General features: G+C 45.5%; 1 protein-coding gene across 1 annotated transcript in view; it reads left to right on the top strand.

The window, feature by feature from the left end:
- LOC121858730 (vesicular glutamate transporter 1-like) overlaps positions 1 to 18,653 on the top strand; it is a 131,946-nt gene that overhangs the window by 71,669 nt on the left and 41,624 nt on the right. Inside the window, exon 4 of the mRNA XM_042355353.1 lies at positions 13,650 to 13,712. Within this exon, the coding sequence (XP_042211287.1) occupies positions 13,650 to 13,712 (63 nt within the window). The remainder of the gene's footprint in view (positions 1 to 13,649; positions 13,713 to 18,653) is intronic.

Here is an 18,653-nt window from a genome sequence, read left to right as displayed (position 1 = left end):
GTCAAGATTTCCTCAAAAACGTAAAAATTTCCCTAATAACCCGGCACTTTTCCCTGCACTAATAAAGTTTCCCCAGTGAGTGAGTTCCTTCATCACCTCCTCTTGTTCACGTAATGGTGGCCGCTATTGAGCCGTGAAATGCAGCTCTAAAATATTTTATCGATCCGCCAGCATTATGTCCACCGTCCAGCCAACTGTAACGGCTAATGTTAGGGAGTTTGTCGGTTAGTGTTCTACGACGACTGACCTTAACTGCCCTAACCTAACCTAACCTAACCTAACCTAACCTAACCTAACAGTGGTATTATGTGGAGTAAAAGGCGGAGGATTACTTTAAGAAGAGTCACTTAGTGAGTGATGTTTCTCTGTGAGTCGGAAAGTTGATGATGATGATGATGATGATGATGATGATGATGGGAGGAGGAGGAGGAGAAGAAGGAGGACGATGATGATGGTGATGATGATGATGATGATGATGATGATGATGAGGAGGAGGTGAAGGAGGAGGATAAAGAAGATGGGAGGGAAGCAGGAGGTAGAGGAGGAGGAGGAGGAAGAATGGGGGTGGTAGTGTTTGGCAAAGATGAAGAAAGATAATGAAGAAAGATACCATAATAAGGATGGATAGATAAAATGAGAGAGAGAGAGAGAGAGAGAGAGAGAGAGAGAGAGGGGGTGGGGGAGGAGAATAATAAAGTGGAGGAGGAGGAGGAAGGAGGAGGAGAAGGAGGAGGTAACAGTGTGGATCACGGGCCGTTGATCCTCTCTCATTCCTCGTGAATTATTTAAGCGACGAGAACCCAGCCAAGAGACCGCCAGACCAGGGACTTTAAGGCCAGATTAGTCAACTCTCTATTACACCACTACTATAATATCGTAATATAAAACCTCAGTTATTTTATACCCTATAGATATATATTTGAGTGTAAACATTAGCGACTATAGCTGTGGTGGGAGGGAATATAGGAAACATAGCGATAAGATCTTTGGAATTATCTCAGAATATCGAACACTCTCCCCAGGAGGGTGTGTGTGTGATGTACTATATTTACTTTCACCCTCTTGCTATTTTAATCATCAGGCGAAATACAACACCGTAAACCAATTAAGATTATATTCCTCTGTTTTATTCGATAAATAGGTCAATTGAAAGGATGAAATAGCGTCGTAGAGAGGGTTGAAAGGGGCGAAAGAGTGGCGGGGTTGCTGAAGTGGCCGCATCACCATATCAATTGGCTGGCTATGGCGGCGCCCCTCATCTTGCATGCAATGACTTCATTTAACACAGAAACTTTTACTTGGCTCCTCACTTACCCGGGGTGGGGTGATGGTGGGGTGGGGAGGGGACTGGAGGTGAGGGATGGGTAGGGGTTATAGTGGTGGGGAGGAGAAGGGAGGGAAGGGTAGAGTAGGGTGTGATAGTGGTTGGGCAGGGGAAGGGAAGGGGAGGGTACAGGAGGGGTGGTATTGGTGGGGAGGAAAGATAGTGTGGAAGAGGAGGATAGGGAGAGACTGTAAGGGGAATGGAGGATAACAATATAAAGAGAGAGAGAGGAAAAACTCTAACACCCCTGTAGAGGCTCTTAGTTAAACGAATAAACTTCACCTCTGCATGCCAAGTTCAGGAATCTCGACCGACAAGTTGAAATGCTTTGGAGATCTATATACATAAGCGGGAATGGGAATTTGGGGCACCAGGAATGGGAATATTAGAATTACGTTCCTACCGAGCTTATTTTCATTTGATTTTAGTAAGTGTTTTGGCTTTTACACACACACACACACACACACACACAGTTCCAGGATGTACAACGTTGAATATGGCAGGATTTTTAAAGATTAATTTTTTTTTTAAATACGTAATAGCATTAATGAAAAAAGTTGACTACCAGGGGATTAATTTTGGGCTATTGTCGTCGTCGTATGAGAACTGATATATTTCTGTGCATATTTTTTATCTATTTACTAGTGAAATATATTTGACTTTTGTACTTGATTTTATTGTTTGACGAGCAATTTAACTTATATTTAGGACGAAAAAAATAATCGAAAATAGTTAGGGGAAATGTGTGTGTGTGTGTGTGTGTGTGTGTGTAAAAGTTAGGCCCTAGCTGTTATATATTATCCCGTTATGGTTGGTGGAGATTAATTGGTCTTTAGCCGAGAGTGAGTTTTTAAGGGAAGTTCAGTGAGGCGTGAAGGATGATGTGACGTAACACACACACACACACACACACACACACACACACCTTCTCTAATATACAGAGTCATGGGATGGTTAGTGGAGAGAATATATTGGGATGGGAAAGGAGGGTGTGAGGAAAGGAAGGAGGAAAGGAGGGTGTAAAAGAGAAAGGAGAAAGGAAGGGGGAAATATGGAAGGTCGTGGAGAGGAGAAAGGAGGTGGGGAAGATAAAGATGGAGGGAAGAATGAAAGACGTGAGGAAGGGAAAGGCGGATGTGGGAGGGAAGAGGAAGAGTGTGAGGGGGGGGGGAGGAGGAGGACTGTAGAAAGTGGAAGAGAGAGAGGGAAAAAAGGAGGGAGAGAGAGGTTGTGGGAGAGAGTAGGGACGTGGGAGAAAGACAGAGAAGGGAGAGGAAAATGTGTGTGTGTGTGTGTGTGGTGTGTGTGTGTGTGTGTGTGTGTGTGTGTGTGTGTGTGTGTGTCCCTCTATAATTTCATGGTGTATTATGTCTTCCTTAATTCCTCAGAGTATATCTCGTGGGTTACAGAGCCACACGAAACAGCGTTCCTCTCTCATAAGGACGATCGTGTATCCGACCATCCTCCTATCCGACCATCCTCCTATCCGACCATCCTCCTACCCGACCATCCTCCTACCCGACCATCCTCCTACCCGACCATCCTCCTACCCGACCATCCTCCTACCCGACCATCCTCCTACCCGACCATCCTCCTACCCGACCATCCTCCTACCCAACCATCCACCTAAACACCCATCGGCCAGAGAACCATCACCACCGTGTTAACCCAACTTGTCTATAACACAACAACAACAAGATCTCAGACGGGTGCTGTAGTAAGTGTGTTGTGTCCTTGTTATGGCCTCTTGGGCTGTGTTATGGCGCAGTGGGGGGGACTTGGCCGCCTTTACTGACTGTCATGTTTATTGGTTCGCTAATTCTGTACGGGGAACTATTCGTTACTTGTGTTTATTTGACGAGTATGTGTATGTGTGTATGTATGGCGACCTGTGGTGTTGTAATGGTCAGGTTGCTCGCCTCGCAAGCGAGCGGACCCGAGTTCGATCCCCGGGCAAGGTGAAACTATGGGCAAGTTTCTTTACGCCATTTGCCTCTGTCTACCCAGCGGTTATTGGGAACCTGGATGTTAATCGATTTGCGGATCGTGTTCCGGGGTAATGGTTAGCCAGTGCAGTTGGCGAGTTGTCCGGTCTAAACGGACTATTCCTTGACACCGGGTCATGCAACTCGTTAACTCAGGGTGTGGTTGTTGTGTTGGCGACAGCTTCTACACCTTAAACAAATTCACGCCTAGGAGGCCCTTGGGCCGGCCATCCTTGTACACGAGGGGCAACCATTATATATACATGTGTATGAATGAGCGAATAGAAAACTCTATATATATACATATATATATATATATATATATATATATATATATATATATATATATATATATATATATATATATATATATATATATATATATATATATATATATATATATATATATATACTGTGTGTGTCAGCATCAGTTGTTTTATCATTAAAAAAAACATGTAAAAAAGAAAAAGAAGTAATTTCCTATCTATCCTATGGAGGAACTACTTGGCAGCAGCCCAGAAAAAAAATGTAGGCCAAGGATGTGGAGAAAAAAGTTCATCTTGGATAAAAACTTAGTGTCCTACTTTTCATCCTGGAAAAACATAAAGAGTTGTAGTCGAGCCTTGGGACAAATATAAAGTTGTCCATTATAGAGAAGAGGAATTGGTCAGCCCGGGACGTCTTTTACCATCCTAGGGAAAGGATAAGGAGACTAGGATTTCCTCGTCCGTCCTGTAAACAATAATCAAAAATAAATATTTGTAACGACGTGGCTGACCATCCTGGGATAAAAAATCTGCTCCCTACGTCTTAGACTTTCCTGGGAAGAAAATATCTTCTTGCCTTCTCCCGTAACGACGTTGTTGTCCATCCTGGGAAAGACCATGAGGGTAGAAGAGTCCCTTCAGCGCCTCCCTCGGGTAGTTCTGGCGGGCCCCAAGGGTCGTCAGCGTCAAGGGCCGCCCAATAATGAGGATTAATGACTCCCACGGCCCTCCATCATGCCCGAGACCCTCACGGTGTCCCAGTTATGGTGGTGGCGGCCCAACAAACAGACGAGATGTCCTGATAGCGTCCTGTGAACTAGATAATATTATCCCAATTGCGTCCCAATAGTTAAAAAGAGCCCCAAGATACAGGAGAATGTCCCATTACAGTCCCAATTGCTAAACAGTGTCCCAAGAACCAGGAGAGGCTCACTTTTACCGTCCCAAGGTCCCACAGTATCGTCCCAAACACCGGGGATTCATTCTCGTGTCTTGACGTCTTAATATAGACATCGTATTGCGTCCCAACAAACAGAGGCGTCCTATGGAGGGAGGGAGGGTGGGTGGGAGGGGAAAATGGGAGAGAGGAAAGGAGGGAGGCTGAAAGGGAGAGACAGTGCGAGGGAGAGAGTGATGGAGGTAGGGAGGGAGAAAGAGAGACAGTGAGAGGGAGAGAGTGATGGAGGTGAGAGGGAGACAGTGAGAGGGAGAGAGTGATGGAGGAGGGGAGAGTGAGAGGAGAGTGATGGAGGGGGAGGGAGAGACAGTGAGAGGGGAGAGGATGGAGGAGGAGGAGAAAGAGACAGTGAGAGGGAGAGATGGAGGTGAGGGAGAAAGAGACAGTGAGAGGGAGGGGAGGAGGTGATCTAGCATCACTCAATATTGCGGGATTGAATCACCAATATCCCACCACTTGTATCTCCTCCCTCCTCTCTCTCCCTCTCTCTCATCTCCTCCCTCTTCCTCAAACCTCCTGCTCCTCTTTCCCTCCCCTATTCTCTCTCTTTCTCTCCTCTTCTGCCTCCCTCTCCTTCTCTCTCCTTCCTCTCCCTTACTTTCCTCTTCCCTTTTCCTTCCTCTTCTCCCCATCCTCTATTCCTCCTCTCTCATCCTCTCAACCCTCACCAGTTTTGCCTGTCCTGTTGTCAAGGTAACTGCACCCATCCTACTCTCACTGGGGAACAAGGCAGATTCACCTGTGTGTGTGTGTGTGTGAGAGAGAGAGAGAGAGAGAGAGAGAGAGAGATGAGGAGATTGAGCGAGGGGAGATGGGGAGAGATGAGAGGGGAGACGAGGGAGTGGAAATAATGCTTTCACCTGTTCTCACGGGAGGAGAGGAGGAGAGGGAGGAAGGGAGGAGGAGGAGGGAGAAGGGAGAGGGGGAGGTGGCGGAGGATTTAATAGTCCGTATGTATTATTATGGTGTGTGAGTGTTGCCAGGCGAACACAAGTCTTTCGCCAGGCGTTAGCACTCTCTGAGCCTGAAGTGGTTATATTAAATCGTGTTTGTGTGTGTGTGTGTGTGTGTGTGTGTGTGTGTGTGTGTGTGTGTGTGTGTGTGTTGTGTTTGTGTGTGTGTGTAATGTAGGACTGTATACACGTACACAGGGTAGTTCAGTCCCCCGCCTCATTACTATATAATTATACTCATTTTAATTCCTATAATTAGTCATATATAAAGATGGTCTGATATATTTCGCTTTATTGTTGGAGATATTATACTGACAACAAACGGACGCACGGACGCAATGACGCCAGTAAATACGCACTGAAGCAAGCACATATTGACTCAATTACACAAACACACACACACACACACACACTATAATAATAATATATCCATTACACAACCCTGTACTAACGATACCCCAACTACTAATTACAGGTCACATTTTCTTTACCAATAAACTGAACCAATTTCACAATAATAATAAAAAAATAATTACTAATACATATTCTCTCTTCACAATTATTCACGATAACTATAATAACATTGCATATTTTTTTAGTCAAATTATATACGCTTTATATAATTAAGGGATTTTTATTTTTTTGTCCAATTAAAAGTGTTTTTGTTTTAACATATAATATCAAGGTTTTTTTTTTTTTGTAGTTTAGTTCAATATAGACTTTTTCAGTATATGTTAAGGGGGGGGTGTTGTGGGTAATGGTAGGTTGTTTTTGTTGTTGTTGTTGTTATTGTTGTTGTTGTTGTTGTTGTTATTGTTATTGTGGTTGTTGTTGTGGTTGTTGTTGTTGTTGTTGTTGTTATTTTTGTTTTTATTGTTATTATTATTTTGGAGCTTAACATGAAGGAATAGACCTGGGAGAGAGAGAGAGAGAGAGAGAGAGAGAGAGAGAGAGAGAGAGAGAGAGAGGTTCATACAGACAGATAGATGATACGAGAATATACGAAAATATAGACATTGACAGACAGACACTGACAGACAGACAGACAGACAGACAGACAGACAGACAGACAGACAAACAATCAGACCAACAAATATATCAACTAACAGACAGACAGACAGACCAACAAATATATCGACAGACAGACAGACAGACAGATAGACTAGCAGACAGACAGACAGAGAAACAGACAGACAGACAATTCTTTCACCCATACCAGAATAGAATCGTACCCAGGGCAGGTAATGAAGATGATAATAAGTGACAAGGTAATTACGTGACTTCAGGTATGCCAATTAATTTATAACCCTCTTCATATTTCTTACAAAATGCATGTCATCAACACTTAGGTGAGTGAGAGAGAGTTTAATTGTTCCGTGGTGACAGTAATGAAGATGGGGTGTGTGTGGGAGAGTGTGTGGGAGAGGGAGAGTGTGTGGGAGAGTGTGTGGGAGAGTGTGTGGGAGAGTATGTGGGAGAGGGAGAGTGTGTGGGAGAGGGAGGGTGCGTGGGTGAGTGTGTGGGAGAGTGGGAGAGGAGGGTGTGGGTGAGGTAAGAGTGGCGGGTGAGGGTGTGGGGTGTGGAGGGGAAGTGAGGGTGAGTGGGAGAGTGTGTGGGAGAGTATGTGGGAGAGGGAGAGTGTGTGGGAGAGGGAGGGTGCGTGGGTGAGTGTGTGGGAGAGTGCGTGGGAAAGTGAGGGTGTGTGGGTGAGGGTGTGTGGGTGAGTGCGTGGGACAGTGCGTGGGAAAGTGAGGGTGCGTGGGAGAGTGTGTGGGAGAGTATGTGGGAGAGGGAGGGTGTGGGAGAGGGAGGGTGTGTGGGTGTGTGTGGTGGAAAGGTAGAGTACGGTGAGAGAGTGTGTGTGTGTGTGTGTATTTGCGTGGGATGGGTGTGTGGGAGAATGAGTGTGTGGGTGTGTTTGTGTGGGGGATGTATGTTGAAGGCATAGGAGAGAGAGAGAGAGAGAGAGAGAGAGAGAGAGATGGTTTTATTACTCTTGTACTGATAAAATATTACCTCATGAATACAACATAATCGGGATAACTACTGTCTGTCTGTCTTTCTGTCTGTCTGTTTCTATCTGTCCATCTGTTTTTGTCTGTCTGTCTGCATGTTTATCTGCATGTGTATGTGTGTATGTGTGTCATATTCCATCTGTCTGAAAATAAGAGATGGGGAGACAATTTTAGTCCAGTGTTGAGAGATATGAGAAAGAGACGATATCCCTTTGTATGAAGAGACGAGAGATACTACACTTCTGTCTGCAGTGTCGGCGAGAGAGAGAGAGAGAGAGAGAGAGAGAGAGAGAGAGAGAGAGAGAGAGAGACGTTTCTCCCCCTGTAGATCATCTCTCTAGAGTCTCTCGTCGTCACTAACAAGTCGTAATGGCTCGCTGTGGAAAGGCGATCAATAACTCATTCATCTTGCTTAAGCGCTGTGATGGGTAGTAGTAGTAGTAGTAGTAGTAGTAGTAGTAGTAGTAGTAGTAGTAGTAGATCTGCCGTGATGTCAGGGTAGAACCGACCCTCCTTCCATTGGACGGTGAGAATTTCCAACATAGGACTTCAAACACATCCAAGGAAGCTCGTGTTGACGTCAGTGCTCGAGGATTTTGGACGCGGGGACAGCGAGCCTTCTTCGACATCAGGATTTTTTATCCCATGGCCGCATGTCACCGTAACTTAGCTCTCGATGCTGCACACTTGAGGAACGAGAACGACAAGATAAGGGCATACGGGGAGAGAATTCAGAACGTTGATCAAGGCAGCTTCACTCCTCTAGTGTTCACAACCTCTGGTGGGATGGGACCAAGTGCAAGATGCTTCTACGCCAGACTCGCGGAGTTGATATCCGAACAGAAGCAACAGCCCAGAAGTTATGTTACAGCCTGGATGAGATGTCGACTGTCCTTCTCTCTCCTTAGGTCGGGTTTGCTCTGCCTCAGGGGAACGAGAGCATCGGCCCCAAAGCCGACAACAGTTGCAGATATTGACTATGAGGCAACAGTCACTGAATGCCGCATAGATCTGCGGCTCAACTAACTCAACACAGCTAGGATAGCTACTTATGTATTAGGATATTTAATATTAAGTTAATAAAATGGTGGTGAAGGTGTGGCTTTTGGGGGAGGCTGGAGGCCATAAAAAAAGTAGTAGTAGTAGTAGAAGTAGTAGTAGTAGTAGTAGTAGTAGTAGTAGTAGCAGTAGTAGTAGGAACAAGAGGAGGTCGGATCTTTATAATGCCACTATAGTTTCTTCCCCATACGAAGAGCTGACTCATGACGTCACGGCTCATTCGTGTTCCCAAATATAAACAAAACAAAACCGTACGGTACTGTCGGGTTATTTTACGACCTTATAGTCATAAATATAATCTCATAATTGGCACTAATTGGTTGAAAGTGAAGGTAATTATATTTGTGGTTTGTTTTGGCTGTTAGCTCTCTGTCAACCTGTTACTGTGCGCATGCGTGAATGTTGTACTGTGTGTCAACAATGAAACAAAAAAATCAGCGTTCGAGTTGGAATTACTATTAGGTCTAATGTGGTAATTTCTCTCCTTGAATTAAGATATTTACAGTAATTTGTATTTTATTTTTTCCCCTTAGTTTAATTTTTGGTTAAGTTATATTTTACCATTTAAGTTTTGGGTTAAATCTTACTTAACCTGAAACACCTTGAGAAAGAAACACTATTTTTGACAAATATTCCATCTCTCTCTCCCCTCCCCCTCCGCTCCCCCCACCTCCTCCTCCTCCTCCTCCTCCCTCCCTAAAAAGAAATTACGAATACCAACAGAAAACACTCCAAAATGAGAGAGAGAGAGAGAGGAGGAGAGAGTCAAGTTGGTAGTGTCTCCGTGATTTACGGACGGAAAACAAAGATGTGTGTGTGTGTGTGTGTGTGTGTGTAAGGGAGACTGTATGGGAGTGTAGGAGTGTACGTGGGAGAGAGTGGGAGAGTAGGAATGTGTTGGTAAGTGTGGTTACTTGGAGAGTGTCCGGTATGTGTATGTGTGTGTGTGTGTGGTGTGTGTGTGTGTGTGTGTGTGTGTGTGTGTGTGTATGGCGAACAACTTCTGAGTATGGCTTAATGTCTGTATTTTCCATCCATCCTTGACTTACACACACACACACACACACACACACACACACCACACACACACACACACACACACACACACACACATCAATACGTCACTCAACAATACAAACAGACATCAAAGAGTACCCCCCTCACCCCCACCCTGTTATCTGGTCATAATATCTATCCAACAACCTTTTGATGTAACACCCTCACTCACACTCTACCCTCACTCACGCACTCTACTCTCACTCACGCACTCACTCAATGTTTTCAACTTTTCGACAATCAACTTTTTTCATCATAAATCACGGAGATAATCAATACTTTGTTTGTTTTTCTTGTTTTAGTTTTGTGGAAAATCTGTGTGTGTGTGTATGTGTGTGTGTGTGTGTGTGTGTGTGTGTGTGTGTGTCTAGGAAGAGTATGATGACTGAAGTGGGGGAGAGGGCAAAATGAAGAGGTAGAGAGAAACAAGAAAGAGAGGGGACAGGTGACATTTAGAGAGGGGGGGAGAAAGGGGAAGAAGAGGGGATAGAGAAAAAGGAAGAGGGCATATAAAGTGAGAGAGGGAAAATAGAGGGGGATAGAAAAGAGGAGCAAGAGTAGGTTGAGGGGAGTTAATAAGAGTAGAGTGAAGTCTACGTGGCTGAGTCAACACTCTCTCCTCACATATTGCAGTCACGGGGGGGGTGAGGCAAGGGAGGTGAGGAGGTTCTAGGTGATGGGAGGTGTAGGTGAGGGAGGTGGGATGTAAGGGAGGGAAATGAAGAGGAGGTGAAGTGGGAGGAGGTGGAGGTGAGGAGAAAAAAAAAAGGAGAGGAGGAGGGGGAGGGGGAGGGAGGGAAATGAAGAAGGAGGTGAAGTGGGAGGAGGTGGAGGTGAGGAAGAGGGGTTGTGGGAGAGGGATGACGCAGGAGGTGGTGTGGGGGGGGTGAGAGATTATAGTGTGTGTGTGTGTGTGGTTATCTATCCACAAGTTCTACGCTCTGATTGGCAGTTTAATGGTTAGCGGCTACTGGGTAGTTAACACACGCTATTAAGCAATTTACATCTAGATTACTGAATTAACGTATGGTCTATTTACTGTGTGTGTGTGTATGTGTGTGTGTGTGTTCATTCTTACACAATTCCTCCCACCACAATCAATCCCCCACAATCTCCTCCACCACAATACACACTACCATTCCCGCAGGCGACTCTAGTAGCAGTGGGCGTTCCAACCAACCATTCCAACCACAGCCATTCCCATTCCCAGTCCACCATAACACAAGCGGAATTAAGCCACTTGGGGGAGGCACAATGTATAACCTGAACTGTACTACTGACGGTGTTGACGCTACGTGACCTTGATTTATGTGACTGCACACACACACACACACACACACACACACACACACACACACAAACCTACTCTTAACGAACGATATATCCTGAAATATATCTAAATATATCGTTCACTATGTTATTCGCAGTCTATTAATAAAAATATCCATACATATATACATTTCGCTGAATTTGTCATGAAAAATTCTCTTATATTTTAAAGATATCAACCGATTCTTCCGCTTTATTTGAGGTTCTGTATTTTTACTCGTTTTTACTTCAGTGATTTCCACAAAAAACGACGAGGAAATAAGATTCTACTTTTATCTGCTAACTGAGGCGAATATGTTTGAAATATTTGCTTAATTTAAATATATATACTACTACTACTACTACTACTACTACTACTACTAAATAAGACACTCCCTCTCTCTTATCACATCACCCCTCACCCTACTCCCCCAATCCTCCTCTCTCTCCCACATGCATTCATCTACTCTCTCTCTCTCTCTCTCTCCAGTAACAACTTCTCCTTCACCAACTCTCTACTTTGGCTCCATTACCACTATCTTTTCTCATCACTTCTCCCCTTCTCCATTATTCCCCCCTTCATCATTCCTTCTCCCACCCTGACCCTTCCACTCCACCACCATCACCTCTCCAATGTTCCACTATCACTTTTCCCCTCTTCCACCCATCATCCCTCCCTCCCTTTCCCATCACACCCTCCCCCTCCCCTCTTCCTTCCCTTGCGTCGCGGGATTGGGGCAAGACAGAGGTAAGCCACAATGTCAAGAAGGAACAATGGCGGTCGATAATGATGCCCGGACCATCCCCCTCCCTCTCCCCCTCTTCCCCCTCTCTCTACTACCCCCGTGACTTCCCTACCTCACCCCCTCCTTGCCCCCTGTTTCCCCCTCTCCTTTCAAGGCTCTCTATCCCCTGACAGTTCGGCTGACAGTTCATACTTGACAACTTGACAGTCTACGCTTGACAGTCGGTAATGAAGGCCAGTCGTTATTTGAGTCACTTGGTGGGGGTGGAGGGAGAAGGAGGTGTGGTGGAGGGGGGTGTGGTGTGGGGTGGAGGAGGGGGTATGGTCGAGGGGTGGAGGGAGGGTGTGGTCAGGGGTGGAGGCTAGGGTAGATGGGGGAGGGAAGGTTGAGGAAGAAGCACTAAGATATTGGTGGTGACAGGACGTTCACTTGTGTTACTCCTCCTGCGTGATGGGAAGTGAGGGAGGATGATGGTAGGGAGGGGGGGAAGGGCTACAGGGTAAAATAGAATGGGGATAGGAAGGGATGAAGGGATTGTGGGGGGTAGGAGGTAGGAGGAAAAGTGGGCCATAGGTGGGGGTGAGAGGTTGAAATAGGGAGGGAGGGTGATCTAGTGGGGGTGGGAGGTTGGGGGTGACATTCCTCCATTTCCTGTATGAGTTATGGCAGAGGAGACCTGGGTACTAATGGAGAGAGGTCACCCGTGTGTAATGTCTGAATTGTGAAGATCAGAGTTTAAGGTCAAAGGTCACTAACGATCGTAGTTAAGCTTCAGATTTGAGCCGAATTGTTTCTTACCGACATAGAGCTGTGTGAGGCTTGTATGTGTGTCTGTCTGTTTGTCTGTTTATCAATGCTTTAATAACTGTTCGTCCCGCGTCGCCCCAAGAGAGGAATATAGGATTGTATTTTTCTCGCATCCGTCCGTGCGTCTATCAGGGGGGTTGTCATCATGAGAACGTGAAGAAAAAAATAATATCTGTTTTTAATCAAACTTGGTGAAAGATCTGCTACAAGGAGATCTGAGAGGAGCTCCATAATCAATAGTTTACGTCGCTACTGTCTAGAGTTACAGATTACTGTTGTGAGAATGACAGCTTAAGTGTGTGTGTGTGTGTGTGTGTGTGTGTGTGTGTGTGTGTGTGTGTGTGTGTGCTATAGAGTACTTAGGGATTAATTATAATAAGCGTCACTCCCCAGACCACCAGCTTCCCCTCAATTATATCTTAAGTGGCCCTTGGCGGACATATGGCTCTAGGTGGCCCTCTGCCCTGAGTCTTGGCCAGTCAAGGGCCCTCCTCATGTCGTGTGTTTGTTAGGGTTATTTATCTTTTTAGGGCTACGCGTCTTTTAGGGTTGTGTGTCCTTTAGGGATGTGTATACCTGTACCTGTATATGTACCTGTAATTATACCTATACCTGTAATTGTACCGGTACCTGTAACTACACCTGTACCGTACCTGTAACTACACCTGTACCTGTAATTGTCCTCTCCTGTCAGTACCTACTACACCTGTACCTGTAATTGTACCTGTATCCTACCACACCTCCTGTAACTACACCTGTACCTGTAATTGTACCTGTACCTGTAATTGTACCAGTACCTGTAACTACACCTGTACCTGTAATTGTACTGCACTGTACATGATTTCCTGTGTACCTGTACTTGTACCGGTACCTGTAACTACACCTGTACCTGTAATTGTATCTGTACCTGTAATTGTACCACTTACACCTGTACCTGTAATTGTACCGGTACCTGTAACTACACCTGTACCTGTAATTGTATCTATACCTGTAATTGTACCGGTACCTGTAACTACGCCTGTACCTGTAATTGTACCTGTGCCTACACCTGTACCTGTAACTACACCTGTACCTGTAATTGTACCACAACCTGTAACTGTATCAATATATCATTGCACCATAACCCATCACACGTCCCGCCAGGTACTAACACACCTCTCTTCTCCCTGCAGCCGTCTCGAGTATGAGGAGTTTGAGCTGGAAGCCTCCAAGGTCAACAACTCCAAGAATGTCGGGTGAGTTGGCAACCTCTTCTGGGGGTTCCTGTTGTTAGGATGTTTGTTTATGGTTAAGGGGTCATGTCAGGTGGTCATGTCAGGTGGTCATGTCAGGTGGTCATGTCAGGTGGTCATGTCATTGTGGTCATGTCAGGTGGTCATGTCAATTAGTAAGTTTTATTAGAGTTTTAAAATTATCATGACCTCTGATTTTTTTCCTTGATGTAGAAACACACACACACACACACACACACACACACACACACACACACACACACACACACACACACACACACACACACACACACTCCTTTGTTTAGTGTTATTATAAGTATCACCTGTGTTTATATTGTACTGGTTTATCTTGTTCCTACTTAAGTCAGTCTAGTGAATATTTTTTTCCTGATTGACTGACTTATGTTTGTTTTACTGACGCATATTAACTGACTGACTGATTGAGAGATTTTTTGAATTACCTTAAAATTTTGACCTTTAAACTTATTTCACCCGATGATTATACTGCCTAACCTAACCTAACCTAACCTAACCTAACCTAACCTAACCTAACCTAACCTAACCTTATTTAACCTTACTTAACCTTGCTCTCACACCTTCTCTTTCTTCAATATTATGTGTATCACTGAAGAGACTGAGGGCTTACAACTGATCATCTTCGCTATTGGCTGTTGCTCAATACCTCGGCGTTCAACACACTGATAAAAAGAGCCCTCCCTTCCTCTCCTCCCCCCTCTCTCTTCTCTCTCTCTCACTCTTTGTCCTCCTCTGCATCTTGGCTTCACCCTTCACCCTCTCGATTGATGTAACAAAGTCGTACACACACACACACACACACACACACACACACACACACACACACACACACACCCATTACCTCTCACTGTCCTTTTCCCATTTATTCTTTTTTATGTTTCCTGTTTCTTAATATCCGTCCCCAAACACTCTAACCTAACCTAACCAAAATCTAACCTAACCTAAACCTAACGTAACCAATTGCATCTCAGTTTCCTACAAATGATTGCTTGAACGTGCTCGCCTCTTACACGTTCATCAATACTCACGGTCACTTAATGAACAGGTGAGTTTGAACGTCTTCTCTACACTGTTGTTTCTCACCTTCCTTCAAATCTCCTCCTACTTTTCCTCCTCCTCTTCCTCCTGCTCTTTCTTATCTTCCTCCTTTTCCTCCTCCTCCTCCTCCTCCAAATTCCCGCCTTCTCCTCCTTCTCCTCCTACTGCTCTTCTTCATTCTCCTCCTTCTCCCCCTTCTCCTCTTCTTTCTTCTCTTCCTCTTCCTCCAATCCCCACCTCCTCCTCCTCCTCCTCCAAATCCCTCTTTTCCTCCTCCTCCTCCCTCCTCCCCTCCTCCTCCTCCTCCTCCAACCTCCCTCCTTCCTCTCCTCCTCCTCCTCCTCCTCCTCCTCCTCCATCCCACCACCACCTCCTCCTCCTCCTCCTCCTCCTCCTCCTCCCTCCCTCCCAACCCCCTCCCCCTCCTCCTCCCTCCTCCTCCCTCCTCCTCCTCCTCCTCTCCAATCCCACCCCTCCCTCCTCCTCCTCCTCCTCTGCCGTTCCTCCACGCCCAAACGTTCACTGACGATCCTCGCCTCAAAATTTTAATTCATAAGTTGCAGAAAGTTTAGTCGTGATTGTTTGAAAGCCTTTAGAGGTAATTGGTCTCTCTCAGGTCGGCTCTTGCTGCTGGTGGCTCTGTCGTCCCCCGTGTTGCCTCTTCCTATTTCCCTTCAGAGCACCACTGAAATTCGACCCTGATGATCCCTATTTTATTTCACCCTATTTAAACAGGTTATTAAAAATTTTGAACCTATTTTGGGATTTTTTTGAGGTATATTTTTGAGGACTCGTTATAGTTATCTTTTTTATATAAAGGATAAGAAGAAAATTGGGTGATAGATGTATGGTGGTGAATCACTGGAGAAGAAAGGGTGAGCGATGGTGGTAGTTGTGGTGAACGTGGTTGTGGTAGGTAGAGGCTGGTAGACATCTCACCCCTCACCTCTCCCCCCAGCCCTCCTACCTGGTCTCTCCCCCCTCACTATCAACTCCTAATTAAGAGGAAAAGTTGCCATCGCCAGGTTTTGAAATGGGGAGATGAAGAAATTATAAGCAGCAGTAAACTAGGGGGGTGGAGATGGAGGAGGCGAGAGGATGAGAGAGGAGGAGGCGAGGGAGGATGAGGATGCAGAAAGAGGAGAAAGGAGGGAGGAAGAGTGAGGGAGAGGAAGGAAGGGAAAGGAGGGAGGAGGGAGGGAGGAAAGGTGTGTAGGTGTAATCGGATCATATCAATTATGGTTGTGTGGGGGAGGCTCATCTCCTCCAAGCCTCCTCCAAGTGTTGTGTTGCTGTGACGTCATATACAATCAACTAATTAGAGCCCTTCCCCGGTAATGACGTCACGTATATCTGTTTATTAGATAATTTCAAAATTAAGGTCATGCAAATCACCCAATCAGCACGTAGAACTAAAGTGATGTCATATGAATCAACCTTTATGAACTCCCGTGATGATGTTATGTAAATCAACCTATCAACGGGTTTCCCTTATGTAAATTGACCAGTAAGAACGTCACACGATTATGACGTTATGTAAATAAACCAATTGCAGAATTCCCTGATTTCGACGTCATGGAAGTAAACCAATCAGGGGGTTCCACAATGATGGCGTCATGTAAAACCAACCAATTAGAGTGTTCCATTAATGTGACGTCATGAGCATCAGCCAATCAAAAGTTTAGAATTATCCTACTCGTTGCAAAGGAGAATAATGTAATTGCTGTACGCAGGTGTGGACTTTACAGCTAACATGGAAGGACAAAATTGAGAGGCCACTGATAAAGGAGGATGAGGGTGGTGAAGGAAGAGGGATGGGACGGGATAGGAGGGAGGTTATGGTGTTGAAGGGATGGTGGGGAGAATCGGATGGCTGGAGTGAAGGACGGGTGGTGGAGGGAAGGAGGGAGGAGAAGGAGGGAGGAGAAGGAGGAAGGTTGACAAGTGAGAGTTATTAGCCTCTTCACTAGGGAGCACGACCCTCCCTCCCTCCCTCCCTCCCTCCCTCCCTCCCTCTCTCCCTCCTTCCCTGCCTCCACTCCCTCGTACTGTCCTCATCTCCACACACACACACACAGACACACACACACACACACACACACACACACACACATTAACAGGTTTACCGATCTCAGTGAAACTCGTCCCAGTGTTGGTCTCTAGACGATCGGGTAAAGAGTTATCGGTTCTAAGACAGAGTAGTGACTGCCGAGGACACTAAAACGATTGTGCCGATGTCGATGAAACTTGGCGAGTGTGTTGGTCACTGGCCGAAGAAAAATTTACATGACCTTGAAAGACGTAAAGGTCAAAGTTCAATGAAAACTCTTAATAGGAATCAGGTGAGTAGACGGTGCTATCACTCAATTGGCGTTACTAGACATTTGTAAATTTCAGTTTATTGATGGCGTTGTAAGATGTTCTAGCTATCATTTATTTCTAGTTAATTAATTACTCCCAGAGGACGACAAATTGTCTTTATTACTCATATAAGTATCGTCGACGCATCCGGTAAGTCTCTGAGCCGGAGGAGGTGCCGCATTTTCCTCCCCGTAAACTGTGTATAGATCCCATGTCTAATACCCTTCGACTGCCCCACTATCAGGGATCTGCCACAAGGAGAGTCACTGATCACAGGTTGTCGGGTGTCGCTATTTACGCCGCCTATTGTACACTTTGATGGGTGCTAATTGAGGGGTTTGTTGTTGTACCTCAAGTTGGGTTGGTGGCTGCTGGTGGGTTGGTGGCTGCTGGTGGGTTGGTGGCTGTTGGTGGGTTGGTGGCTTGTGGTGGGTTGGTGGCTGCTGGGTGTAATTAATTAACTAAAAAAAAGGAAAAGATTTTGCTGCTAATTGTCGTCGACTCAATAGATGACGACAGTAGTGTTATAAACATCAGTCCGTAATATATGGAGCAAACAGTGTAGTCAACCTTACTGACTGACTGACGGGAGGACTGACTGACTGACTGACTGACTGACTGACTGATAAACTGACAGACTGACGGACGGGAGGAGTGACTTACAGACAGGCGGGAGGAAGGTAACAGGGGGGGGAGGGGAGACACAGCGATATAGCCCAGCAGTTCATGTTAGTGGCCGTGTTCTGCCTCCCCGCCATTGTCCACCTCGCTCACTTTTTTCCTTCCTCCTCACCTCACCACTCTCTCTCTCTCTCTCTCTCTCTCTCTCTCCTGCGTGTTTTATGAGGCGGAACTATTGTGGTGTAGCCGGCGGCGGTAATCGACCAGGGGCTTGTGCTTCTCCAGGAACAAAAGCCTGAAGAAGAGGAGAGAGAAAAATTAATGAGGAGGGAGGGAGACTGGGGGGAGGGAGGGCGGGGGACAGGGAGGAGGAGGACAGGAAAATGGAGGGACGAGGGAGGGAGGGGGACAGGGGGGGGGAGGGCGGGGGAGGTGGGGGGACAGGGAGGGGGGACGGGGAGGGGGGATTACTTTTTGAAAGACTTTCCATTATTAACTGTGGCGGACAGCTGTTGTAGGGATTATTATTACTATTATTATTATTATTATTATTATTATTATTACAGATTCACGTTCAGTTGTGGTTATATGTGTTTATAGAGAGGGTTCCATAATTTGATAGATAGATAGATAGACTCGGCCACCTCCCCTGACCAGCTGTAACTTCCCGAGCCAGCTGAGCATCCCATATCTCTAGCTGGGGGAAAATTTAACTTAAGAACCATTTACAATTTATCTTCATGTTGTAAAGTTAAGTGAGTGAGTTAAATACATTCCAACAGCCTTAGTTACGGGAGAAATTTAACTTATGGGAATTTCTGTTTTTGTCATCAAGTTACATATATATATATATATATATATATATATATATATATATATATATATATA

Source organism: Homarus americanus, unplaced genomic scaffold (genome assembly GCF_018991925.1).
Source record: "Homarus americanus isolate GMGI-L3 unplaced genomic scaffold, GMGI_Hamer_2.0 scaffold74, whole genome shotgun sequence".
NCBI lineage: Eukaryota > Metazoa > Arthropoda > Malacostraca > Decapoda > Nephropidae > Homarus > Homarus americanus.
This window is presented reverse-complemented; position numbering and strand designations above follow the sequence as displayed.